This window comes from Hibiscus syriacus, unplaced genomic scaffold, assembly GCF_006381635.1.
Source record: "Hibiscus syriacus cultivar Baekdansim isolate YM2019G1 unplaced genomic scaffold, ASM638163v2 tig00004041_pilon, whole genome shotgun sequence".
Taxonomy (NCBI): domain Eukaryota; kingdom Viridiplantae; phylum Streptophyta; class Magnoliopsida; order Malvales; family Malvaceae; genus Hibiscus; species Hibiscus syriacus.
This window is the reverse complement of record NW_024061995.1, coordinates 186,796-214,079: the sequence shown is the minus strand read 5'-3', so window position 1 is coordinate 214,079 and position 27,284 is coordinate 186,796. Positions and strand designations below refer to the sequence as shown.

Here is a 27,284-nt window from a genome sequence, read left to right as displayed (position 1 = left end):
TTTAAAAATAAAATTCAAAATCAACAAATTGTAACACATGTCACTTAACGGAGAAAATTAACGTCGTTGACGGTCCAGACACTTAAAAGGGTAACGTTTGTAACGTTAGGCACTTAGATGGATCAAAAAATAGTTTAGGCACCTATTTGAGAATCGATATATAATTTGGGCACTTATTTTGGTATTAAGCCTAAATATAAACTAAAATTAATTATCTGAATTATTTTGAAGTTAATTATATCAATTATTTAATTCTCTTACATATCACCAACTTTGTTATGGATGAGTGAAGTACTATTCCGCCAATAAACAAGTGACACGTTTTACTGATTACCATTTAATTGACCCGACCCGAAAGGAGACCCAACAGGGTTTTGATTTGAATAATTAGAGGGAAAATGAAGATCCAAAAGTAAAGGAAAAAAACAAACAAAAGACGAGACGAACAAGTAGAGAAGCTCTCTCTCTCTCTCTCTCTGAAGATCTGCTAAGACAAAAATGGCTCCTCATTTCCTTTTCCCCCCAAATCTACAAGCCCTAGAGAAGGTCGAAGAACAAGAAGATTACCAGGACAACCGTCTCTTTGTTCAGAACGCTATCGACGTCTCTAACTTTCGTGCTTCGGAACTCGAAGGATTTGTCAAAGGTTCCAATTTCTTATTATCTATTTCATGATTCTTTTTTTTAGTTTTAGAATTGTGTAAATTCGGTTTAGTTTTTGTTTAAATTGGATTAGTTTTAGCAGCTTTAAGAAAATTGTGGAAAATTGAGATGAGATCTGCGCTTATTCTAAAACTTTCGAACTCGTAATCTAATTTATGATTGTTTTTGTCTTTTAAAGTTTGTGTAAGTTCGGTTTATATTTTGCTAAAATGGATGGATTTTAATTGGTCTAGACTGCTTCAGCTAAAAGGAAATTTTGGAAAATGAAGATGAACTTGTTTAAATTCTCTCTATGTATATTTTAGTTTTCACCCTTAAAAGCCCTAACTGTTTTCTTAAATTATTTTTCCCCGCGGTTGAGAAAATTAGTGAACGAAATAAGCTGGTTTGGTTTCCATAAATTATTTAGAAAAATATGATTTGAGTTTCTCATTTTCCCTAGCATTAAATAGTAGAATTTTTATGTTTAATGTTCCTAGCATTTTCATAACGCTAGTTTTATCAATTATACATGATTTCATAGAAATTTAATTGAATTTTGTTTCTCTTTCAATAAAGGGGTATCCTTTGATCTCTCTGATAAAGAGCTCTACTGTATCGAAGACCAAGATGTGTTTGATCGTGTTTACTCATCTGTCCGAGGATTTTCCAGCCTCACACCATCCTGTAAGTCTATTCTTGCGGAAAGTCTTCGGTCTAATTTCAGTGTTTTGCTCCCAAATGTGGATTCCCTCGTGCGAGTTTCACAAGCTCAGAATGATGATGAAACCCCAATGCTTGATCGTGTCACTTCATATCGAAACGCGTTTAAAATTTACTCGTTCTTTCTCTTCCATATTATTTTGACCGAGGAGTCAAACACTGGTTCTAGCAACAACGTGAAGGTACTATACCCCCTGCCTATTTTACATAGACTTGTGTGTTTGTGTCGGAATGGATAATGTGTTTGACAGAGGTAAATTCGAAATTTTACAAGTTGTTTCATGTATTTGAAGGGTGATATCTATATACCACGTATGATTCATGAATATCTGTTGAACATGGGAGCTGGACATACTTTAGGAAAAAAGAAGAGTAGGATCTATATAGGCTCCTGCTATACTTCCTCCTTTGCTGCATGCTGTTTTTGGTGTTACGTTTGATGGTTTGTGGCTGGTCATTATTCAGGTGACGGCAAGTACTCGTAAGAAGCAGACAGTAAACTCATGGAATTGGGAGTGGCAAAGAGGCCGCATGCTTAACCTGATTGCGAACTCACTAGAGATCAACATCTCTTTGCTTTTTGGATCATCTGACCCAGATGAAAATTATCTATCGTTTGTCGTGAAGTAAGTGACCTCGTCCAACTAATCCTACTAGTTATCATGAACTTTCGTTTCTGTTAAAGTGAACTTTACTTCTGATTTTGGATTTGCAGAAATGCGTTTTCTATGTTTGAGAAGGCCACGCTTCTAAAGGATTCAGAAACCAAAAATGCTGTGTCATATCATTGGGTCTTGCGCTACAAAGTACCACTACACCGAGCAATCATCTGCTTCAATTATGCACCTTATTCACAAACATGACTTTGTTGTTACCCACATGGCTGATATAGTTGCTTTTGCTGAGAAGAAATATGCTGATGGAACACTTGCATGTTCCCTTATCAGAGAGGTTGGGAGGACTAACCCCAAATCCTATGTGAAGGATACGGCTGGAGCTGAAAATATTGGGCGCTTCCTGGTGGAGCTTGCAGATCGACTACCAAAGTTAGTGTCGACTAACATTGGACTTTTGATTCCACACTTTGGGGGAGAATCTTATAAGATAAGGAATGCCCTCGTTGCTGTTTTGGGTAAATTAGTTGCAAAAGCATTTAAGGATGTTGAAGGTGAAGTGAGTTCTAAATCCATTCGTCTTCAGACCAAGCAAGCCATGTTGGAAATTTTGCTTGAGCGTTGTAGAGACATTTCAGCTTATACAAGGAGTCGAGCTCTTCAAGTTTGGGCTGAGCTATGTGAGGAGCATTCTGTTTCAATTGGTTTATGGAATGAGGTGGCTGCTGTTGCGGCTGGGAGATTGGAAGATAAGAGTGCCTTTGTTAGAAAATCTGCATTGAATTTATTAATTATGATGTTGCAGCATAATCCTTTTGGTCCACAACTCCGAATAGCTTCATTTAAAGCAACACTGGAGCAATACAAGAAGAAGCTGAATGAGCTTGAACCAGTTAAAACGGCCGAAGGCATGAGTGATGGTGTTCCCTCTGATAATGACTTGTCAAATGGTGAAGTTGATAACGGAAATGCTGAAGAGGTGACCAACTACCAGCCTGAGAATTTAGTTGATAGTTTAGCTGATACGGAACAAGAGGTTCCTAGTAAGGATAGTCCTGTTCCAGATGTTGGGAATTTGAAGCAAACTAAGGCCTTGGTTGCCTCCCTTGAGGCTGGTTTGAAATTTTCCGAGTGTATATCTGCCACAATGCCAACACTCCTTCAATTGATGGCTTCATCTTCTGCCACAGATGTCGAGAACACCATTCTGTTGCTGATGAGATGTAGACAATTCCAAATTGATGGTGCAGAAGCTTGTCTACGCAAGATGTTGCCACTGGTAGGCTATTATTTGTTCTCATGCCATCGTGTCAATGTTTTCTTCTATTTCACCTTCTTTTCCCTCTTTTTTTTTTTTTTTGCTTTTTGTTTGATTACCTTGTAATTTTATTTTATTAACGCTTGACGCAAATAGTATATATTACTGGATTTTTCAGGTATTTTCTCAAGACAAATCCATATATGAAGCTGTAGAGAATGCTTTCGTAACAATTTATATTACGAAAAGTCTAGTAGAGACTGCTAAAAATCTTTTGAATCTAGCCATAGATTCAAATGTAGGGGACCAAGCGTCCCTCGAGTTCATTGTTGGCGCCTTGGTGTCTAAAGGCGATATTTCCAGTGGAGTGGTAAGTTCACTTTCATGTCTTCATAATATCTGTGTTGATTTTGCATTAAAATTACTCCACGGTTACCAATTGAAACCTAGAAGATTCCAGCCTTCTTCCGTAGGAATTTCCTTTTCTTGTTGCTAGTTGTCATGAAAAAAAATATGCACAAGTATTATAATTGCTAAAAGCCTAAAACGCGATGACAATTAAGATGTTTGTATGGTTATAATGAATGAATCCGAGTGTGTTTGGAACTTGGAATCATTTTCTGATAGACTTTAAGACATAGCTGTATTCGGTGGATCCACAAATGTAATTGGATTGCACAAATGGGTTTATAATTATTTTTTACAGTTAAGTATCTTAGGGGTTACTCTTGGAGGGAGGGATTTGAGTCGTGGCACGTCCTCCCTTTTGAGTGTTTTGGCTGCAATTATGTTTTGGCTTAAAGTCTGTTCTAATAACATGAATGATTATTTTTCTTCATTCTCCCATTTCTCACAGATATCCGCACTATGGGATTTCTTTTGCTTTAATGTTAATGGAACCACTGCCGAACAATGTCGTGGGGCATTGGCTATCCTATGCATGGCAGCAAAATCATCCAGTGCAATTCTTGGCTCCCACTTACAGGACATTATTGACATTGGGTTTGGTCGTTGGGCCAAAGTGGAACCTTTGTTAGCTAGGACAGCATGCATTGCTATCCAGAGGTTGTCTAATGAGGACAAGAAAAAGTTGGTACTTAGTAATGGCAGCCGAGTATTCAGTATTCTGGAAAGCTTGATTACAGGCCTTGGGCTTCCAGATAACATATGGTATGCTGCGGCTGATAAAGCAATAGATCATGGTTTTCAGAACCGGACCGGTTAGCGAACCGGTCATGCTATCGGTTCACTGATTCAACCGATCGAACCGGTCCGATCGGTCGAAAGAACCGGACGACGTCATAATTATTTAAAAAATTAAATAAAAATACAAAAAATATTTAATAAAAAATATTTTTTTATATCACAAGTCATATTCAAAGTAAGTCATAACATATATAAGTTAACCATAAAATCAAGTGAAACAAAATGATTCAAATTTACTATAACATAATATTTAAGGTAAAACATATTAAATAATAAATATAATTATATAACTATAATTAAAAAATAAATTTGAGGTTAAAAAAATCATAACAAAATGATATTGTTTGGTTTAATTTAAAAAAAAATAATTTCACATGGCTAAGAAACATAGAAGAGTATCCCAAAAGTCTAAAGAGTAAAAATATGAGAACAAAATAACCTCACATTGCTAAGAAACATAGAAGAGCATTACAACTAATTTCTATAAATAATAGAGGTAATTTGGCATTCAAAATCATAGAGTCTTTTGGTGAGCATTGAGTGAACTATTCTTTCACTTCAATCAAACTCGAATTTTAGGCTTCAATCGAGCTTCTAAATTTTTTTGAGTTCAAGTTTCAATATTATATTTCGAGTTTGAGTTGAACTTGATAATTTTTAGTTTGTGAGTTTGAGTTGAGTTGAGCTTACTTTTAAAGTTTTCAAGTTCGAGTCGAGTTTAGCAATACTCGGGTTCGACTTGGCTCGTTTAACAAACGACGTTGTTTGGTTTAATTTTTTTTTTTAAAAAAACAAAATTCCCGGTTTTTTCGGTTTTCAGCTGGTCCAATTCGAACGGTTCAGCGGTTCTGGTTCGAACGGTTAAGCGGTTCTGGTTGGTTCACTAGTAGCAGTTTAACCGGTTTAGATTGAACTGGACTAAGTACCGGTTTCCGGTTGAACCGGCCGGTCCGGTCCGATTTTCAAAACAGAGCAATAGATGCAGTATATACCATCCATCCAACTCCAGATACCTTAGTTGCCGATCTTGTCAAAAAATCTCTTAGTTCAGTTTTTTGTGGTAGAAGAGGAGATGCATTACACAATGACATTGTCAGTGGTAACTCCACTGCACTTCCCACAGTCCAAGTAGCAAAGCTTAGCAGATATTTATTTGTCACAAGTCATGTTGCCATGAACCAACTGGTATACATTGAATCTTGTGTTCGAAAGATCCAGAAACAGAAAGGTAATAAAGAAAAGGTTGATTCTGAAGGCACAGAAAATGCTGAAACACAGAAGGTAAGAACACAGTTCAACTCATAATTTATTCTCAATTATGAATTTAAAATTTGATTAAGAAAACCTATTATGAATTTATAATCTGATGTCTTCCAGGATAATAATATCAATGCTGAACTAGGTCTTGCTGCTTCTGAAGATGCAATACTAGACACACTTGCTGAGAGAGCAGAGAAAGAAATTGTTTGTGGTAGTTCCAGTGAAAAGAATTTGATTGGAGAGTGTGCACCTTTCCTCAGTAAACTGTGCCGAAATTTTGTTTTGATGCAGAAGGTGCGTGCTGCAAATTTCCTTCTCTATTTCATTTCTTTCATTTTCCTAACTTTGGACTCCATTATCTACTTTCGCAATGAAGAGTACCGTGTGTAACATTTGCCATTTATGACTATTTTCTTACCATTTGAATTTATGTCTCGCATCATCGCATTTGCTAAGTTCTTGAGAATAATCTCATTTATTTGTATAATATATAAAATATAAGTTGTACAATAATTGACTCATAAAAATGAAATCATTTTAACTTCTCATGGAAACAAAATGAAGATACTTCTCTTAATCGTTACTAGATTGCATATATGCTAGTTATTTTCTCGGTGTTGCAAAACCTTGTTCAATAAATTGACTTGACAATTTTGTTTCAGTATCCATTACTACAAGCCTCTGCAATGCTTGCGTTATGTCGATTCATGATTATAGATGCCAAATTTTGGTAAATCTCTCAACTTGTAGATTGTTATCTGCTATTATGAGTCCAAAGGAGATTCCATGCCTGATTATTTTATTGAATCCTTTTCCAGTGATGAAAATCTCCAACTTCTCTTCACTGTCGTGGAGAACGCGCCATCAGAAACTGTTCGTTCTAATTGCACTATTGCTCTTGGAGATCTGGCAGTTCGCTTTCCTAATCTCTTAGAACCATGGACAGAGAACATGTATGCTCGGTTAAAGGATCCTTCGGTTTCAGTTCGGAAGAATGCTGTTCTGGTTCTTTCACATCTCATACTAAATGACATGATGAAGGTCTGACAGGCTGACTATCGTCTGCATACTCTTTTTAACCTTAGATATATCAGAAAGCTTTAGGGTTCTAATTCTTGGCATGTTTGGATCAGGTAAAAGGTTACGTAAACGAGATGGCTATACGAGTAGAAGACAATGATGAGAGGATCTCTAGTTTGGCTAAACTCTTTTTCCATGAGTTGTCAAAGAAAGGTGAATTGTGATATTCCAACTGTCGAAACGACTGACGTATGTTTCTTCGACTCGAATAAGTATATAACAATTATACTTCCATTTTTTTGGCAGGAAGCAATCCAATATATAATTTACTCCCAGATATCCTCGGCAAGTTATCCACCCAAGATCTGCAGAAAGACTCTTTCTACAACATAATGCAGTTCTTAATCGGTTCCATCAAGAAGGTAAGTATTTTTCTTGATAAAAATGACACTACCGTTCTTTATAATCTGGTTAACATGATATCCATAATACTTTCAGGACAAACAAATGGAATCACTTGTCGAAAAGCTCTGCAATAGGTTTAGTGGAGTCACAGGCATGCAATTTTGATTCTTTAAATTCTCCTTGCATTTATTAATTGCAGATGATATCCTTCTTATATGCCCTCTTCGGAATGTTATTGTTTCGGTGTTCCTGATATTCGGTTAAAAAACGATCTTGGAAGCATTTAGCAAATGTTATTTTCTGTTTGAATTATCGTTATAGGATTCTTACAAGCTGCAGCTTTTCTCTTTGTTGCTACCTTGCTTCATATCGCAAATAAACAATAACACTATGGATGCATATGAATGTAGAAGTTTGATTTTGCTTACGAAATGGTTCGTCTTCGTTGCAGATGTTGTGCAGTGGGAGAATATTTCTTACTGTCTTTCTCAGTTATCATTCACCGAAAAGGGAGTGAAACGGCTCATAGAGTCATTCAAGACTTATGAACATGCCCTATTTGAGGATTCTGTGGTTGATCATTTTAGGAACGTAATTAACAAGGTACTCTTTTCTTTCGGAGTCTTTCCCGGCTGCTATCGTGAACTCGGATTGAATGATTCATTTTCTCTTCGCATCGGTTTCAGAGTAAGAAGTTTGCTAAACCAGAACTGAAAGTATGCATCGAGGAGTTCGAGGAGAAACTCAACAAGTTCCACAACGAAAGGAAGGAGCAAGAGGTCACCGCCAAAAAGGCGGAACTACATCGACAAAAGGTCGCCAATGTTGAAACGTTTGTCACGAACGCAAATGATGGAGAAGAAAGTGCAGAGTCTGAAGTTGCCGAAGGTTGGTTCATGAGTTCAGACCATTTGCCTGCGACTGTCTCTAATTTTTTGCTGCTCACGCAATAACTTTGTAGGTGTTAGCGATGGCGAGGTTGCCAATACATCAACGGAAGAGGAAACCGAGACTCCGAATGACGAACCGAGACATGAACTTGTCGAGCCAGACGAACCTTCCGGAGCTTCGAGTGAGGTGACTGAACAAGAAGAGGAGACTGAAGTTCAATCATCGAGAGTCGAAAGGAGAGGTAATTTTAGCTTCATAACTCTGCTCTTTTCGGTTTATTAAACGTGTTTGGTAACAATACTACGCTGCTGATATAGGGGCGTTGCGATCCCGAGCTACAAGAAGCCATGTAAAAGATCTGAAGACGCCCTTGCCCGCAACCACCCAGAGAATTATAAGGTCCAGAAGGAAGGTAGGTTCATGCATTTTGTGTTCGCCGATCTTAGTTAGGGATGGTCATGGGTTGGGTTTCTGGTTAACCCAATTATAAAGTTACGCCTGAAATCCGACATGATAAAACTACTGTCGAAATCCGATATGATAAACTTGATTTAGGTTTAGGGTGACTTCACCTGACCCAAAACCCAACATGTCTTTTGAGATAAAATCGCAAATCAATTTTACTCGATACATATATAATTAGGGTTGTAAATGAGTCGAATCGAACTTGAGTGTCGTTGAGTTCGACTAGACTCAAAAACTCTAAAATAGAGTTCGACATGACTTGAAAACTCGTGAGTCTAAAATTTTTAAGCTTGACTTAAACTCGAAATCATGAATTGAAACTCTTAGAAGCTCGAAATGAAAAAAAAAATCTTAAACTTAATTCGATTGAAGTCTCAATTGAAACTCAAACTTGAACTTTAAATACATAGAAATCTTATACTAGATTTAAAAAAAAAATCAAAGTATAAATGTTAATGTTATTAATAATTTATTTTTTTTTAAATAAATTCTTAATATATTATATTTTGAGCTGCTCATGAGTTTTTCGGGTCAAGTATCAAGTAGTTTATTTCAGTTTGTTAAGAATTTGGGTCGAGCTCGCGATATGTCACGTCTCATTTACAGTTCTATATATAATTCATAATTTTGTTTGATAAAATCTGGATTTAATTAAAAAAATTAATATACAGAGAGGTATTATTACAATTATATCTAAATATATATAATATATAATTGCATTATTTTTTCTGGATAAGATATTTTTCATTTTAAATTTGAATCTAATTTTTTTTTTAAAGAAAAGAAACTCAAACGGATCAGATGGGATCTGAATCCGTTGGGTTTGAGCCATGCGCCTATCCCTAGGCATAATTTACTTTAATTTCTTTTACATACACTATATGCACATGCATGCATGTTTACATACATACATATAATGAAATATTCCCCAATTTGCAGGTAGAACAATGAAAATTATTCAGCTCCAAATATTTGAGTGGTTGAATAGGAGTTGAATTTGTTTTTAATGCTTGTTTGTAACATCTAAGGTTCTATAGTCTCTTGTACAATACTTTCATATGAATTCTCCAAAGGTCTCTTCACTTTGTTAATGGGCGAAGGTGTTCGTATGGCATGCAGACAGAGAATTGGATTTGGTTAGACATATATATATATATATATGTATGGTTTATGAACAGAGCTGTATTATTAAGTATTCAATTCCATACAACAAAATTTAGTTGTAACAGTATTTTATTTTTCGTAATTTTTATGAATTTTCTTTGGTTCTTTTATTAATGATTTTGAAAAAATCAATTAAAATATTCAATTTTATTTATTTGACAAAAATATTCAAACTGTTTTTGCCTTTGTCGTGTTGTGTTCTGTTTTAACCAATTTATTACTTGTCCCATTAATTGTGTCTTACGTTGTAAAATTCGACCATATGTAAAATAATAAAAATGATAAAATTATTTGTACGTGTTATTATTTGACATATATAAGAGAGCACAATTTAACGCTATGTCGAGTAAATTCTAATTCAATACGAATATTGTCTAACACAGATGGGCATGGGTCGGATTTCATCCCACTCGACTCAACCTGAAAATTTTACACCATTCATCTGATCATACCTAAAAAATATATACCTTCCATTCAATCCGAACTCGACTTTTTGAGATAAAATCTAAACCTAACCCGACACAAAATAATAATAAAAATATTATTTTTATTCAATAAAAATAATGATTTAATTGAAAAAAATAATATATAGAGATATTATTGTAATTATTCTTAAATATATAAGATAAAATTATTTTTTTTGGAGTCGGGTCAGATATTTTTCACCCTAAATCTAAATCCGATCTGAACATCACCTTTAAAAAATTCAAACTGACCCAAACCCAAAATTTTAAAACAACCCGACCTGATAAGGTTGGAACCCGTCGGGTTCGAGTCCCATTCCCGTCCCTACACTAAAGTTTACCCAAAATAAGATCTGATTTGCCTCGCCTGCAAATTTAGTTAAAACTTGTCATTACCAATCGCTAAGAAATGAGACCTTGACTAACAACATTTTTCAAAAAAAGGTTTGAATTAATAAAATAGTGTACAAATACATATATTTGTTTAAAATAAAAGGATCAAAGTTGAAAAAAAGTTAAATAATTTACTTGGACGAATGTGTGTGTTCCTCGTTAAATAAATATCATAATAAAACTAGCCGATGATATATTCCAGTATGACCAAAAGTTGATCAAGGAAATTGCTAGTCTCAAAAAACAATCTTTTTTAGTACCGCTCAAAATCACAACATTAGGAGTACCAAAACCCGGTGTTCCTACATTCTCGCCCCCGACTATCGTTTTAGGCCGAATCGTGAAGCCTAAGTGCCAGCATTTCTACGGCCAACACGAGCAACGAAACCAGCTTTAATTGGAGCAACTGATCGTCCAGACCCACACTACAAAGACCGAGACAATTTAGTTAACAGTATGCGGTGAACAGGTAATACAAGGCCTTCAATCAACTCAAAATCTAAGCAAACATTAGAAAGCCGACATGGGAGCTTCAGAACGAGCAGTTTATCATTCACAAAACTATATGACAATGTAGGCAGTTTTCGAACATTATAAGCCCTCTTCGGAGAAAGAGGACATCATAGTGGTGGAAAGACGTGCATTAATGCAACTGCTAGAATAGGAATGGCTATCAACTCCATTTAACTTGAAAATAAGCATAACATTTATGAGACATAATAACGTCTACAGTCACAAATAAGTTTTCAAGTGATCACAAGCAATTCCAGGCCTTAGATTTGTTATTTTCATATCATCAGAGAGAAGATCTGACAATGTAATCAATTTTAATCATCATAAGCCTCTAAAAGCAAAGATGAACTGCTAGTTAGATTATTCGAATCAAAGCTATATACAGACTACATGCATATTTAACATTCTGAGAAGACGAAGTTGGTTGTTCCACCACACCCAATTCGTACCACCACCAAATCAATAAAAAATGGGGAAGAAAACAGCTCTAGATATATAAGCACCCAAGCCGGGCTAATAGCATGCCAATCTAAGAAGGGTCTGGAGAAGAATGTAACAATGTTACCTTTTCGCATCTGAGAAAGAAAAGACGATTCTCCTTCGAGAGAATCGTATCTGGACTTTTGCATCCAAGGCAAATGACATACTCATCTGTAAAGTGGAAACCGAATTTACCAGTCAGTCCAAAATATTTCCTGCTTAGAGTTTACGTTCTTTATCATCTCAATACAAGTTACAATGACAAAAAGGGGCACTTACTGATGTAACGCCTTAGGATCCCTTCAAAATTTTTGGGTGCAAACCTTCCCTTCACAACCAGCCTTTGCTGCCCATCAAGTGATCCACTTGTCCCCAACTCAGCAAGCAAGAAGGCCATAACATGATCTGGTTGTCGATGCATTCTAAATGATTGTACAGGCAAGAATTCGTTAGAAAAGATGTGGTGTCCGTATGAAACTCATTTGCAAATAGAACAACATTAAATAGTAAACTTAACCATAAATCCCAAATCTCATTAACTCCCAAGTCAAAGACTGTTGTAATGACAACAAGCAATATATTTTTATAGAATAAATATAAAAAAAACCAAAATCTAAAATGGCCTTAAAGGATATATGTCATCCTCAGCCATCCCAAACAGCAACAAATTCTGTGTAACAAGTGTACAGAAAACAGGAAAAAGGACAGTAACATACGTCTTGCATAGATCCATGAAATTCACAAAAACAGTTTTCTTGGTTCCTTCACGAAGAACTTGTGGAGGCCTCATAACAGTTCTACGCCTATCTCCGGCAAGCTCAGGGTTGTTCTCCTTGAGAATGTTGAACACTCGACCAAGAAGCTGCGTTCATCCCATCAAATGAAGATTGAATCAACGGTAAAACAGAAGAAATAGCATATAGACTCGATAATTTTCAGGTATGCTGTTACAAGTGAATAGTCAATCCCCTTGGAGCTCTACTAGCCACTAATTACAACTTCAAGCCAAATAAGATCGAGACCAATCTCTCCAGATTTGTGAAGATACAAAGACAGCCATTCAATCAGCGGTCCTAGAGAAACATAAAAACATCCTCCAAAACGGATCACTGGGAATGGTGAAATTCAAAAACCTTATTTGAAATTTAACATTCCACCTAGTAAAGTTCATAGGTGCATTATCAAAATAAATCCACGAAAATCCAATCAATAATTAACAAGATAAATCATGCAATATCAACAACACAGAGGGATACACATTATACCTCCTCATATATGTAATCACGGTCACTTTCTTCCCAGGGATTGCGTGGTCGCGAGGGAATATCATCACCTTCTTCATCCCCATCTATACGACCTTGTTAAGTAGTAAAAAGACGTAACAACAAATTAATTACAGATTTCATGACAAGACCCGCGGCATCCATTTAATGAAAGAAAATCTTACCATCCAAATCATCTCCAGCATCCCCACCTTCCTCATCGAATGTGCTGGTCTCTACCTACAATATTAAAGTGCACAAGATCAGATTAGTTAATCGAAAGAAAAAAAAACAACATATCTATTAATTTAAAGCTATAAACTCACTTGCTTCTTCTTCTTCTTTTTCATGGTGCTGAAGTCAAGCCCTTCAGAAACTTGTAAGCAAAGAAAAATAAATAATAAGCCTCCTAACAAAACATATAGCACATTTAATATGACTCCAACAAGTTCATACTTCCATCATTTGCCTTTTACCCTTTGTCTCCCGTTCCTTACCCTTTGTCTCCCGTTCCTATTATTTAATATTTTTACTTCTATGTAGTATACACAAATATATATATATATATATGCATGAATAGTTGGAGAAAATACCCGACAAGGATTCAGTTTTCTCGGCTAAATTATCGACAGACTCATCAGCAGTGTCCTGAATCACAACCTTCTTCTTCTTCTTCTTTTTAGTAGGATCGAATGATGTAAGCTGAAGCAAAGACGTCAAGCAAAAATAAATAAATGAATCAATATATGAGAAAATTATCTAAAACCGAACAAGTATAATCTTCTACGTGAATTCATTACACAAAAAAAGGGGGAGAAACCTAAAATAAAAGGGGCTTACTTCCGGGATCTCATCCTTCACTTCGTCGTCCGCCATGATTGCAGTGAAAAACAAAGAAATAATTCAAAGAAAATTGTTTAGAACAAAGTGATTTGTTTTAAAGAAGTTCTCTTTTCCCCCAAAGAAGCCCTAAATTATGGGATGGTGAAATTCGCTTCGATTTACCTACAATTAGAGAACAAAAGAAATGCTGATTCGGGAAAAGGAAAAGAGTCGGCTCGCGTTTTGGAAGATGATAACGGTATGCTGATGATGCCTGTGTTATTAGGGGAAAAAGAAAGGGTTAGGTTAAAACTAATTGGATTAATTCACAAAAGATCCTTGAGTTATGATATAATTTTGTAGTGATCCCTACAGAATTGAATCTTGTTGAATATTACTCCTAAAAGGAAAGTCGTGAACTTTGTAATTGGAATGAAAATCCATATTCTTTCAATTAAAATTACGAGATGTGTAAGATAAATTATGTAAAATATAGTGTGAACTACGCATTTAATACTTAAATTAACAGTTTTGATCCATTTTAATACATAAACTTTCAATTTTTATCAAAATTATATCTAACGTTTAGTTTCCATTTCATAGAACCTCGTTAAAAACTTAACACATTTAGTACCTAATCTATCAGTTTTAATCTATTTTAGTACCTAAACTTTCAATTCTTTTCAAAACTTAACATTAAATTTTGAACGGGTACTAAAATGAAACAAAACTAAAGTTTTTAACGACAGATACTAAAATGAAACAAAAACTAAACTTTAGGTATTATTTTGAAAAAATGAAATTTATAAGTACTAAAACGGATCAAAATTGATAGTTTATATATTAAACATGTAATTTATCCGACAAATATCCAACTGTTCATTGAGAAGAAAATGTTGTATAATTGTGTTGTTAGAAGCATAATTCCATGGACCCTCTTAACGATAATACTGAAATTCAATAATAATATAGTGAGACTGGAAATATATCGAATTATTAAGTTGTAATTATTTTTTTAATCATTATATATATATATAATCCAACTTTAATTGTCTTTTTATACTTTTGGACATTATTGATGGATTTTGAAGTAATACTTTATCCTTGTGGTGCAATGAGTAAGCTCGTTGAAACAAGTAGATTTAATTGCTGACCAATGTTTTATATGGTTGGATTTGTCTAACACCTTTGGCGACGATCAAAATTCAGTCCATAATTGTAAGGGTAAATTACTTTTAGTACATAAACTATCAATTTTAGTATTTAAACTTTTAATTTTTTCAAAATCATACCTAACATTTAATTTTTGTTTCATTTTAATGCCCCACCGTTAAAAACTTAACATGTTTAGTATATAAACTATCAGTCTTGGTCCATTTTAGTACCTAAATTTTCAAACAAAAATAAAAAATTAACATTAAATTTTGAACATGAGTACTAAAATAAAACAAAAACTAAACATTAAATATGATTTTAAAAAAATGAAAGTATATGTATTAAAATGATCCAAAAGTGATAGTTTAAATACTAAACACGTAATTTACCCTATTTATAATTATAATTATAATTAATTTTAATTAAGAGATATAAATATCTCCTAAACATGATCGGCTTATGTCCCATGGGGTCTAACCAAGAATACTGTCCGTATATTAGTTGAAATCGAGGATGGGAATGACTTCCTTGCATCCATGCGACTCGAAGTCTGACCAAATATTTTTCCAAGTATCCGTCGAAATCGCGGTCTAGTCGAAGATTCTATTCATACAGGGATGGATCGAAAGAGGGCAAGTGGAGATAATCGTCGTCTTGAAAATTTAAAATTATCATATATTTTAATTTTTTTATGTATTTTCTATTGAAATTCCGTTAGTATTTTCCTTTTAAATTTTCTATCAATAAGCAATACACCAAAACAATCATACCAACACCCAAAGTGAAACATTTTAACAATTACTAAGAGTGTCAACGATTGAATTAGAACTTTTAAACCGATGAAAAGGGTTTAATTTTTTTAACCTTTTGAAGTATAGGGACTGAATCTGAAACTCAATCAAAGCACAGGGACTAGCGTCATATTTTGACCACATATATAAAGCCATACCATAAAAGCGTCTTGTATTCCTATTTCTGCATATTGGTTCACAAACTTACAGTAAACACCACACAAATCATTTTGGAAGATTCCCAATAAAACACACACACACATATAAGTTATATGGTAAACAAAATGTAAATTCCCAGATTACCTGTTTGATAAAACCATCCCGAAGGCAAATGACACACAACTAGAGTGCCAACAGATTCCAAGGCAAAGCGGTCGCTTCCACGGACTCCTGTTGGCACCGAAAGAAAAACTGTAAGTTTCATTTGAACTCGTTTCCCCTCTCCGAGCCATGCTAGTACCGATGATGTCAGTTAACTTCTTTCTATCCATCAATCAAAGCAGTCGAGTTGTTCACTTCTAAAATGCTATATATACAAGATCCCTTTTATTACATAGGGGAGCCATTTGTACCTGCAGTAAAGCGTTGCACGATATGGCACCGTAAGCGACTGTTTTCAACCGGATAAAATAAAAATTGTAATAGTTGGTAGAAATATTTAACCGAAAATATTCATGGCTTGAACCAAAGATCTATCGACAAAAGAAATGGAACCAAGAAAACACATAACAATGGCAGTTCTTAACCGTAACGGTTGCAAAAACTTGTTCCAAAAGAATGGGCGAGTAAATTCCGAAACAGTTGCTAACACAGCAGATAAATAAAAATATAAAGTAATTATATATGTAGAGAAATACCATTAATTCTGTAGGGCTATTCATTTCTAAATCCTTCATAACTCAATCCCTCTGATATGGTGTCCAACCTTTTGTTGTCTCCTACAAACCAAAGACAAAAAACGCCATGCTCTTCATATATCAGAACCAACAAAACTCGAAATATAAATCTGTCGATTGAGAGACAGGAGTAACGATGTTCACCTTGATGCTCTCTTTCACGAGAATCAAGGAAAATTTCATTATCAGTTGCTAAAAAAGGTGATCGGGGGTAGCTCTCCAGTATATCTGAAATTATAATGAGGTTAGTCTAAAATAAAGTATAGCGGATATCATTAAGAGCTTATTCTTAGAATGTTAAGATATTCATATACGAAATTAACTAGTGCTAACTAGGCCAAAACAAATGACTATGCACGGGAGATATATTTTAAATAGCTAGATTTAAAATAGATGAGAAACCAAGATATGGATGCAAAAAAACATGCTTGCATGCAGACAAATATTCAGGATGGGGAACATGCATGTGCCGACACAAACTGACAGAGCGAAAGACCTGAGCTCTGAGAAAAATCAGCTGTGAGATCTGAAAGACTGAAATTGCGAGGGATCTGGCCTAAAAACCCAAATGAAGAAATGTCGGCATCAAGAACTGGTTCATTCAGAGGTTGAGTGCTTGATTCTACAGTACTGAAAGAAGTATCCCCAATTGTTGGGCGTGCCTCCAGAACATTGCTCTCGGCACCAAACATGTAAGCAGAACTGGCCGAATAACCAGCTTCTGGTTTTATCATTTTCCCATTTATTCCTTGCATCAGACCCATGTTTGAATTCTGACTTGAAAGCATACCTGGCGGGGCATCAATCCTGCTGGCATGGGTAGGCAGATCAATAGGAGTGTGAATCCCCGCATGTAACGACGAACTACCATTAGTGAATACATTAGGCAAACTAGATCCCATGGGATGGTGCATGTCCTCCTGTTTCAAAGTTGGCACAGTGTTCTCTAGGGTATAACAGGACGAGTTCTGAGGCACTGTAAGAGAAAGCTAATCAGTTGCAAAAAAATTGAAATTGGACAAAACAGGCTTGGTTCTCAGATCAACAGCAACTAAACCTACAAAAATGCAATAATTATTGATAGTAGTAACTATTATACCAACAGCCACATCTGGTATCTATAACGGATTGATGCATGCTCAAAAATCAATGAAAAAAATGCAAGGATAAAAGAAGATTTGGGAACTTAATAGACAAAAGCACGGTGTGTAAAAACAAATGGTTCTCCTCTTTCCCTCAATGGTTAGGTGCTTTTCACTTTAACTTCGACAGGGTTCGAGAGCCAGTAAAGAAAGAAAATGTAACAGATTGAGAACCGAAGGTGTGCAAAAATAAGAAATTTTCCAGCTCTTTTATCAAAAGTGGATATGGACAAATAAATGCATAAGAAGTAATCGCCCTGATGTCTACTCCTGCCTATATCCAAATTCCACATAGTTACTGATACAAAGGAAGCTAAATTAAAGTCTTCACTTGTATTGTCAACACTCAAGTTGAGAGTTAATGAAGAAGGGTCCTTATTTCTTCTCTCTTTATTTGTCTTCCTAGTTATACCAACATAAAAAATGCAAAAGAAAACTACCATCAATCTTTGCTTCTAGAAAAGTGTAAAACGATTGTTTAACAAATAAAATCTCAACAGAATAAATAGCGTACAAAGAAAGTGCTAATTCAACAAATTTGGAGCATGCTTGTGCAATTAAACAAAAATGTCAATAAAAGTCCAGTGGGGCAAAAATCAATCTTACTCAATGGCATTTGAGGTCCATTAGAATTAGAGATTGAGGATACTCCAGTTGAATGAATTTGATCCATCAATCGCACCTGTTGCTCAAGCAGCTTGTTGAATTCCATTATTTGTTGCTTAACCATCAGTCTCAGATAATAAGCTTGGAAAAATTCTCTATTCTCTTCTTCAAGCTTTTGCCAAACTGACAAGCATGAGATATTCGTGAAAGGAATAAAAAGGCTGATGTTATATAACGATCAAAAGCTATTGAAAAACCTCATGAAGTCATGATCTGAAACAATATACCTGTTGACCAACACAGCAATCCATACCCAACACTAAGTTAATGTTACGGGTGCTACTTTTTTGGGGAAGGGGGAGGGAGAGGGTTCAACTGTCCAGTCTATATCCGCTTCCCCTAAAACAGATTTTGCATCGAAAGGGGAAGCCAAAACATGTGAGAAATGGGTACCATATTGACATCCCTGCTCCTATGTAGTGGAACCTACGTTCTTTATTTTTTGTAAGAATCAGCAGATGGAACACAAAGCCTGAGCATCGCTTTAGTACATCTTTTCTTATAAATTTTCTAAACATGTGATTTATAACATAGCGCTATCAGATTAGGGGTGTTTCATAAGGACAGACAGTCAGGAATGAGCATGGATGTTGTGATAAAATAAAATATATGAACTGATACTTACCAAGTTCGGTAAAACCAGGCTCAATTTTGGCCTGAGCCAGCAGAGTGTCCTTAACTTCCTTCTGCGTCATGTAGAGTTGAAGACATCGTTCTATAAGATTTTGCACCTGAAATCACACATATAACTGATATAAGAGCCAAAACACCTTTAGCCACTGTGGACATCATGCTACCTTTCAGACCATGCATGCCAAACAAATCTAAGTCGGTAGAATCCCCTTATGGAACACACACAAAAAACAGATGAATAGCAGCCGGCCACATAGAACTAATGGCACATTAGATATGCATCTTAATTGTGCTACAGGAACAAATAGGAATTAATGCAGTTTGTGCTGTTTCGCCTTTATCCGCTCCTCCTTCCTTTATCTTTTGTATCTATCCTCTTCATGGTATGAAAGGATTTTGCTATTAAATACACTTTATTAACATACCAAACATATATTTTTCTGCTTCACATTATTTACAGCAAATAGTTCATTCCTATATACAGCTTCAAAATTTCAAGTTCTTAGAAACATTAGAACTTCTGCAAAAATGTGAACTACCAACAAAACAAACACATCTACAATATAGCACAAAACCCACATAATAAACTCCCTCCATCTGCCCATTATAAAGTAATAACTTTAGCAAGACATTTAAGTTTAAAGGAAACAAGATAACGACATATATAATACTTAAATTTATACACGACAAAATTAATGCATAAGCATACAGTTTTTTATACATGATCGCTCATTAACTGTAACTCTCTAAGGATGAACCCCCGGTAGTGGCCAGGGGGTTCATGTTCGCATCCCCCATATCCTGGGTCCAATACCCAATGTAATAAAAAAAAACTGTCAAGGATCAAGGTCAACATCTTACCAGTTGTATATCTTGCCGCGAAACCCTTCTACCTGGTCCAGTAGACATCTTTTATTCAAAATTCCAAACGAAGATATTAACCTAACACAAATATACCAGTAATTATAAATTATCTACGCAAGATTACCAAAACAAGAGCCCAAAAATGTACACGATTTGAAACCAAACACAAAATGCAAATATTCAAGAATAAAAAAATTAATATCCCTATAATATAGGCTCTTGTTCAATTTTCATCAATAATTTAACAGTAATTTTATAAAATTAAGGAGAAAAAACTTCACAGGCAAACACAAGTATTAAATTGCCTTGAAGTAAAGCAAGATATTAAATTGCCGCAAAGTTATCTAACTTCACCTAAAGCTAAAAGTTTGAAGCAGTGATCAACATAAAACAACATAGTTACAGAATCTTCAACAACTTGATCATTTGATCATGCAAACACAAGAGACTAAATTGCCTCAAAGTTATCTAATTCCATCTAAAGCTCCAAGTTTAAAGCAGCGATAAATAAAAACTTGATTACCTGATCATGCAAACAAACACAAAATTCGATTAAAACAAGATATGAAATTGCCTCAAAGATATCTAATTTCACCTAGCATCCAAGCTTAAAGCAGCGATCAAGATGAAACAGCATAGTCATAAAAAAGGAAGAATAAAATCAACAATTATTCATCCTTTTGCAAAACAAACAGTAAAATCACATGAGAAGCACACAAAAAGTAAGGAATTATTTCCGTTTCGATTCACGGATGCATGCAAAAAGAATCAAGTTCGTACGATTGTACAATTATTCGAGAAAATTTTTCAACTGACCTAAAGAGCCGCGAGCCGATTCGTACCAACTTGGTAACATGAGAAAGCAGAGGAAAAAGGAACAAGAAAAAAAAGCACAATTAAGATCAGAAAAGGTGATGGATTATTTATTATTTTAATTCACTGTTTTTATAATTAAAAATAAAATTCCAGTGCATAGTGATGGGAGAATTTTTTGTTTTTATAGACAAATCACTCGCTTCAAAGATAAAGTTTAAAGCATCTCGATATTATAAAGGGGATAATATCATCAATGACCCTTGAAGTATAGCAATATTTCAATAGTTTGAAAATTTTATATCGGTACCAATAGTTTGAAAAAACTTTTAATTTTTTTCAAAATCATATTTAACGTTTAGTTTTTATTTTATTTTAATACTCATCATTAAAAATTTAACGTGTTTAGTACATAAACTATCAGTTTTGATCCGGTGTAGTATATAAACTTTTATTTTTTTTCAAAATCATCTAAAGTTTAGTTTTTATTTCATTTTAGTATCTCATTCAAAATTTAATGTTAAGTTTTAAAAAGATTAAAAGTTTAGGTACTAAAACAGACCAAAACATAGTTTAGGTATTAAACGCATTAAATTTTTAATGATGGGCACTAAAATGAAATAAAAATTAAACATTATATATGATTTAAAAAAATTAAAAGTTTAGATACTAAAATATATCAAAATTAATAATTTAAGTATTACATGTATAAATTACCCTATTAAAGTGATACATGTGAATTGTGATAGTACTATTTAGAAAGGTAGAGACATAACAACACATAAGGACATAACGAACTCAAACAACAATCTCATAAAACATGCCTCGAATTTAAGGTTTTTTGTATATAGAAAACTCTCATCGGATGATTCATTTACTAAAATAAGACATACAATATTGATCCGGATTAGTTATGACAAAGTCAAATTGTCGTAACTGTCGTCGTCTGATATCTGGTTGAACTTTTAGTAACTTGTAATTGTCGTCGTAACCCAATCTGACCCGAACCAAACTGAATCTGAACTGAATATAACAGATATCTGAACTGATATCTGGTTGAACTTTTAGTAACTCGTAATTGTCGTCGTAATCAGATATACAATTATAACCCGAAATGACCCAATATGAAATGACCCGACTCGAACTCGATCTGAATGACCTGATTACCACCTCTACCTTTGAGTTATGTTGATGAAGAAGAAAAAATAACTTTAAAAAAGAAAATAAATAAAGAGTGAATTATTCATTTGGGCTTCATAAATTTTGCCCATTGGGTTTGGAGAAGAAACCCCAATATAGCAAAAATAGATTTTCTTGGGCATTTTCTTTGGATAGACTTTAAGGACTATTACAAGGCTCACCAAGGTTGGTTTATATACTTTGGATTTTTTTAACATTATAAGAAAGGGTAAATTATGTGTTTAGTACTTAAACTATCAGTTTCGGATTTTTTTAATACATAAACTTTTAATTTTTTCAAAACTATACTTAAAATTTAGTGCATCGTCGTTAAAAACTTCAGTTTTTGTTTCATTTTAGTTACCCCGTTCAAAATTTAACATTAAGTTTTGAAAAAAATTAAAATTTTAGGTACTAAAACAATCTAAAATATTAAAACCATTAAAAGTTTTGAAATAATATATTTACTAAAAAATATTATATTTATTCAATAAAAATAGGGATTTAATTAAAAATAATAATATATAGATGGGTATTATTGTAGTTATCTCTAAATACATAAAGTGAAATTATATATTTTTTCAGGTCAGGTACGGTATTTTTTACCCTAAACTCGAACCCGACTAGACTTGAACATAATCACTAAAAACCCGACTTTGCCCGATTTGAACCCCAATTTTTAGAAAAAACCAACCCGATCGGGTCGGGTCAGATTGGAACCCTTCTGGTTCGAGTCTATGCCCAGTGGCGGATGCATTTAGAACCCAGCCCACCCTGGAATCCGAATTTCTTTATGTTAGTTGTTCACTTTTCTGAAGGTGTATATCCTGAAATTTTATTTGTGTCCACCTTGTACAAAAACTTTTTTTTATTAATATATATGTGTCCACCCTACAAAATATTTCTGGATCCGCCATTGCTCGTGTCCATCCCTAATCTTAAATATGTGTAAAAATAAAAAAAGTTATAATATGTGTAAAAATAAAAAAAAATTATATTACGTGGATGCTAACTATATATATATATATATATATATATATGCATAATAAAACCAAAAGAAAAGGTAAAAGACACGTAAACAATGTCTTCATGCCATATAAACATAAGATTATATAACGCAAAAGAGAGAATTGCCGGTCCAACTTAGTTGGTATAGTGCAAGGCTCTTAACCTTGTGATCGAGTCCTACGATGATCAATTAATAATTGTCGGAGGTCTTTCACGGACCCTACCTTCCCTTATCCCATTACATATGAGAATAAGGTCAGCTAATATTATATAACCCCTAAAGAGAAATGAAAATCTCTAATAACTTCACTCCACTACATTCAAAATGTCAACTTCAATGCCCCACTCAGTTTAAGTGCATTATTTTGCAGGCTTCACCATTAAAACTTCACAATCACCATAAAAGCCAAATCAAAACAAATAACACAATTTCATAAGACATGTTTGTAATTTTATGTCCCAAACACACAATTGAACCAACCAAACCGTATATTCAAGTGAAAATTCCTTAAATTATTGTACCTAAAAAGTATCGCACCAATTAAACCATTAGTGTAATAATTAAAAAATGGATCCATTTCAAGTATACAATTAATATAATGGACCACAAACTCAATCAATGTATTATTTGCTTAACAAAAGGGCCCAAAGAAAGTAAATAGATAATTACACATGATATCCCGAAACCATGACTCTAATTTCAAATTAGTCCTTCAACTTTTAAATAGTATATATTGGTCGATCCCCAACTATGATCTCATTCTAAATCGATTCTTAAACTTTAAAATATTTCATTTCAGTTTGCAAACTATTATTATCATTCCATTTTGATCATTCTTTTAACGTGATGTTCACTCTACTAGTTAAAAAAATATAGGGTAAACTTCTCGTTTAATACCTCAACTATCACATTTATTCTGTTTTGGTTATCCAACTATTTTTTTTCAAAATAATAACTAACATTATATTTTGGATTCTTTTTGGTCGCCCACTATTGATGTGACATTTAAAAAAAATCAATGATCATTACCTATCAACATCTTTGTTAATTATTTTAATGATGGACGGCCAAAATGAAACTTAAATATAACGTTAGGTAAGATTTTGAGAGAGAAATAGTTGGTGACCAAAATAAAGTAAAAGCAATAATTGATATAATAAATGTGTACTTTACCCGAAAAATATTACGTTTTTTTTATGTCACGACCTTTCAAAAACTTCACATGACCTCCAAGAAAAACAAATTAAATTTATTTTAGAAGGTCACAAGTTCAATTTCCAGGACTTTCAAAAGTAAGTATAGTTAGCGTCACGTTAACATAAAGATCAAAACAGAATGATACGGATAGCGTGAGGACTAATATATTATGTTTTAAAATTTAGAGACAAATTTGGAATAAAATCATAGCTTAATGATTGATGTAAACTATTTTAAAATTGGCATAATGCCGAAATTAGCCCCCCAACTTTACCAAAATGATCATTTTGCTCCTATTTTATTTTTTTGGAGCATTTCCCCCTCAATATTTCTTTTAGGACAAAAAGGCTCCAACATTTTGCAGGATAATCATTTTGTCCCTTATTCTTTTGTCTCGAGCATTTTAGCCCTCAAAGTTTCATTTTAGGTTAAAAACTCATATTTTTGAGCTATATCCGTGTGTTAACTAATGGTTTTCACCTATAGAGGGAGTTTTTTTGCCTCAGTGAAACATTGGGGGGAATGCTCCAAAAAAAATAATAGAGACCAAAATGATCGTTTTAATAAATGTTGGGGCTATTTTTGATATTATTCCTTTAAAATAAGGATCATAATTTGAGGATATCTTATGTATCTATCTGAACAAGTAAATTGAGTACCTAAAACTCAAAGGGAATCCAAGAATTGGGGGGGACCAAGGGGTTTGTGGATGTGAATGACTATTTGAATCTTTCAATTTCAAAACCAATAGAAAGAAGCAAATCAATGCAATTTGTGGTTACCGTTTTTGCTCTATTTTCGTCCCCACACCCTTTGGTTTCATGGTCTTCAAATCGTTGTCACCTTTTTTCCTCTTTACTTTCTCTTCTATTATTTCATTTTAATCCATTATTGCAAGTACACGTGTTAGTTGAGAGTGGGTCATTTTAAGTTCGAGTCATTTAAATTCAAAATTCATATTTTCAGATAAGATCATTATCGATTTTGACAATTTTAAACTCGAGTGTGTTTAATTTGATAAATTTTAATGATAATTTTGTAATAATTCGATAAAATGTAATGATCACTATAACTTTTAAAACTTTAATAGCTAAAATGATAATTTTTACTCAGTTTAATGACCATTTGTGTATTTTATAGTAATAATAACAACAATAATAATAATTAATAAGGGTAAACTACATCAAATACCACCGAGTTTTAGGTGTCGTATCATTTATACCACTTAACTTTTAATTTTGTCAATTATAACACTTAACTTTGATTTTCATTTTAATTATACCACTGAATCGTTAATCATTAATGACACGATGACATGGCTGACGTTGTTGACATAGACACCTCATAAAAATGATGTTGTTTTGATCCGGCTGTTAATGATGTAACATGTCAGTGGTATAGTTGAAACGAAAATCAAAGTTCAGTGATTTAGTTTGTAAAATTAAAAGTTCAATGGTATAAACAATACAACACCTAAAGTTTGGTGGTATCGGTGTAGTTTAGCCTAATAATAATGGTAGGACGTGGATCCTAATGATATATGCACTGCTTGCACGCCACGTCATCACTTCCTCATTAGATTGGGACGAGATCGTTCGTGGCCAAATAACCAAAATGCCCTCCATTTCTCTACTTACTTGCAAAACGTGGCAGACAAACTTATTTGTCTAAATTTCTTGATTGAAAATTTGATGTAATATGATACGAAATTCTATGCTTAAGATAAGATAAGATCCATGGACCTTGTACTTTAATCATTGATCAATACTAAGTTGAATGGTTAGGCTACTCATTCATTATTAGTACTAAATAGTAAATAAGGATAATTTTTATTTTGAATTAATCACTGGTATCCGATCTATTAACCGACCTTGCTTAAGGGACCTTGTGCTTCATCCCACTATATCAACCAGTTGTTGGTCAAGGACAATTTTTTAATTGAGTATTAATTTAATTCATATCATTACTTATTCATTGATTAAAATAAGTTTAATTTGTATTTGAAGATTTAAATTTTTCTAAAAGATAACATGTTCGATTCACAATACCTTTAAAAATAAATTATTTTTTTAACCAGTGGAGTTGACGTTATGTTAATAGAATGATCAAAATAGAACGACGCTGACAATTTGAAGATAGTTATATAATACTTTTAAGTCTAGGGATCATTTTAGAATGAAATAATGTTTTCTAGTTTAGAGATCAATTCATAATGAAATTATAATATAGGGACTGATATAAAATATCTAAAGTTCATAGACCAATTTAAAATATGGGTTCTTATTCTTAACAAAAAATCCAATTTTTAAATGAGTTAATTGTATTACATGTTCTTAAATTATAACTGTCATTTTAAATTAGTTCTTAAAATTTTAAATATTTCAATTTCATCCCCAAACCACGACTCTTATTTTAAATTAATACTTAAACTTTTAAATATTCTAATTTCATCCCTAACTTATAATATTCTTTCTAAATTGATCCCCAAACTTTTAAATATTTTAATTTCATCCCAAAATTCATCCAAATATGTAATTAGTTTCAATCATAATTTAACCTAAGTTCTTTGTTTCCCCACACATATAATAACATAACTTGGCTTGACGATTTTATTAACAAAGGATGTGATGTATAATTTGGGATGAAATTAGAATGTTCAAAAAGTTTGAGGACCGATCAGAATGAAGGTCACAATTTGGGGATGAAATTGAAATGTTCAAAAGTTTAAGGACTAACTTAGAATTATTATCATAGCTTACGGATGAAATTTGAACATTTAAAACTTTAGAGACCAATTTAAAATGAGAGTCATACTTTAAAGACATGTGATCCAATTAACTCTTTTTAAATAAATTTAATTTGATGGTATACAAAATAAATTTAAAAGTAATATTTTATAATTATTCTAGCTATACAAAGTATTATGTAAAAAATAAAGAGAAAAAAAAAATGTTGCACAATATAGAAACAAGAAACGGCTACGCATATGGAAAACACCTCAACTTCAACCTTTCACAGCTCATATGGGTTTGCCTAAGGAAAGACGAACTAATATATAATTAATAAATGACATGACCGAAAATTTAATAAGATAATTAACAAATTCGATAAAGCGCTACGAAAAATGTTGTCAGGCTCATAATGTTGTAGGTGAAAAACATAAAGAATTATTAAAAAATTTGGTAACTGTTAAACTTTGGCTATCGGTAGGTATCGATACATATATATAAGTATACATACTTATTTCATTATGAAAAACATTAATTTAAGGTTATCTTTTGAGTGTGTTTTAAAATATTAATTTAATAATTATAAACGTCTAATATCTTATTTTTATATTACGATATATATATTATT

General features: G+C 33.4%; 3 protein-coding genes across 4 annotated transcripts; 1 reads left to right on the top strand and 2 right to left on the bottom strand.

Moving 5' to 3' along the window:
- Positions 1-498: 498 nt before the first annotated feature.
- On the top strand, positions 499-9,616 carry LOC120187402 (condensin complex subunit 1-like). Its single transcript, XM_039191128.1, has 18 exons — positions 499-646; positions 1,222-1,547; positions 1,831-1,991; positions 2,121-3,258; positions 3,416-3,607; positions 4,094-4,439; positions 5,429-5,724; positions 5,821-5,997; positions 6,366-6,433; positions 6,522-6,744; positions 6,837-6,936; positions 7,030-7,145; positions 7,222-7,279; positions 7,580-7,731; positions 7,815-8,016; positions 8,090-8,260; positions 8,337-8,431; positions 9,424-9,616. The coding sequence occupies exons 1-18, from the start codon at positions 499-501 to the stop codon at positions 9,433-9,435; spliced, it is 3,981 nt and encodes a 1,326-aa protein (XP_039047059.1). The 3' UTR covers positions 9,436-9,616.
- A 1,141-nt stretch (positions 9,617-10,757) lies between these two features.
- Positions 10,758-13,798, bottom strand: LOC120187545 (eukaryotic translation initiation factor 2 subunit beta-like). The gene is made up of 9 exons (XM_039191251.1): positions 13,601-13,798; positions 13,354-13,462; positions 13,087-13,136; positions 12,946-13,000; positions 12,764-12,855; positions 12,215-12,360; positions 11,778-11,920; positions 11,584-11,669; positions 10,758-10,930 (listed from the first exon to the last, which is right to left on the bottom strand). Exons 1-9 carry the CDS (start codon positions 13,634-13,636, stop codon positions 10,853-10,855), a joined length of 795 nt encoding a protein of 264 aa, XP_039047182.1. The 5' UTR covers positions 13,637-13,798; the 3' UTR covers positions 10,758-10,852.
- A 1,877-nt stretch (positions 13,799-15,675) lies between these two features.
- On the bottom strand, positions 15,676-20,628 carry LOC120187758. 2 transcript variants are annotated; one of them, XM_039191397.1, is made up of 8 exons: positions 20,546-20,628; positions 19,727-19,807; positions 18,858-18,963; positions 18,173-18,355; positions 16,921-17,400; positions 16,569-16,652; positions 16,386-16,466; positions 15,676-15,918 (listed from the first exon to the last, which is right to left on the bottom strand). In XM_039191397.1, exons 2-7 carry the CDS (start codon positions 19,772-19,774, stop codon positions 16,402-16,404), a joined length of 966 nt encoding a protein of 321 aa, XP_039047328.1. In that variant the 5' UTR covers positions 19,775-19,807; positions 20,546-20,628; the 3' UTR covers positions 15,676-15,918; positions 16,386-16,401. The 2 variants fall into 2 exon arrangements, with proteins under 2 accessions (XP_039047328.1, XP_039047320.1); XM_039191389.1 differs by lacking the exon at positions 15,676-15,918 and adding an exon at positions 15,952-16,100 and having other exon boundaries at positions 20,546-20,627.
- Positions 20,629-27,284: the final 6,656 nt, after the last annotated feature.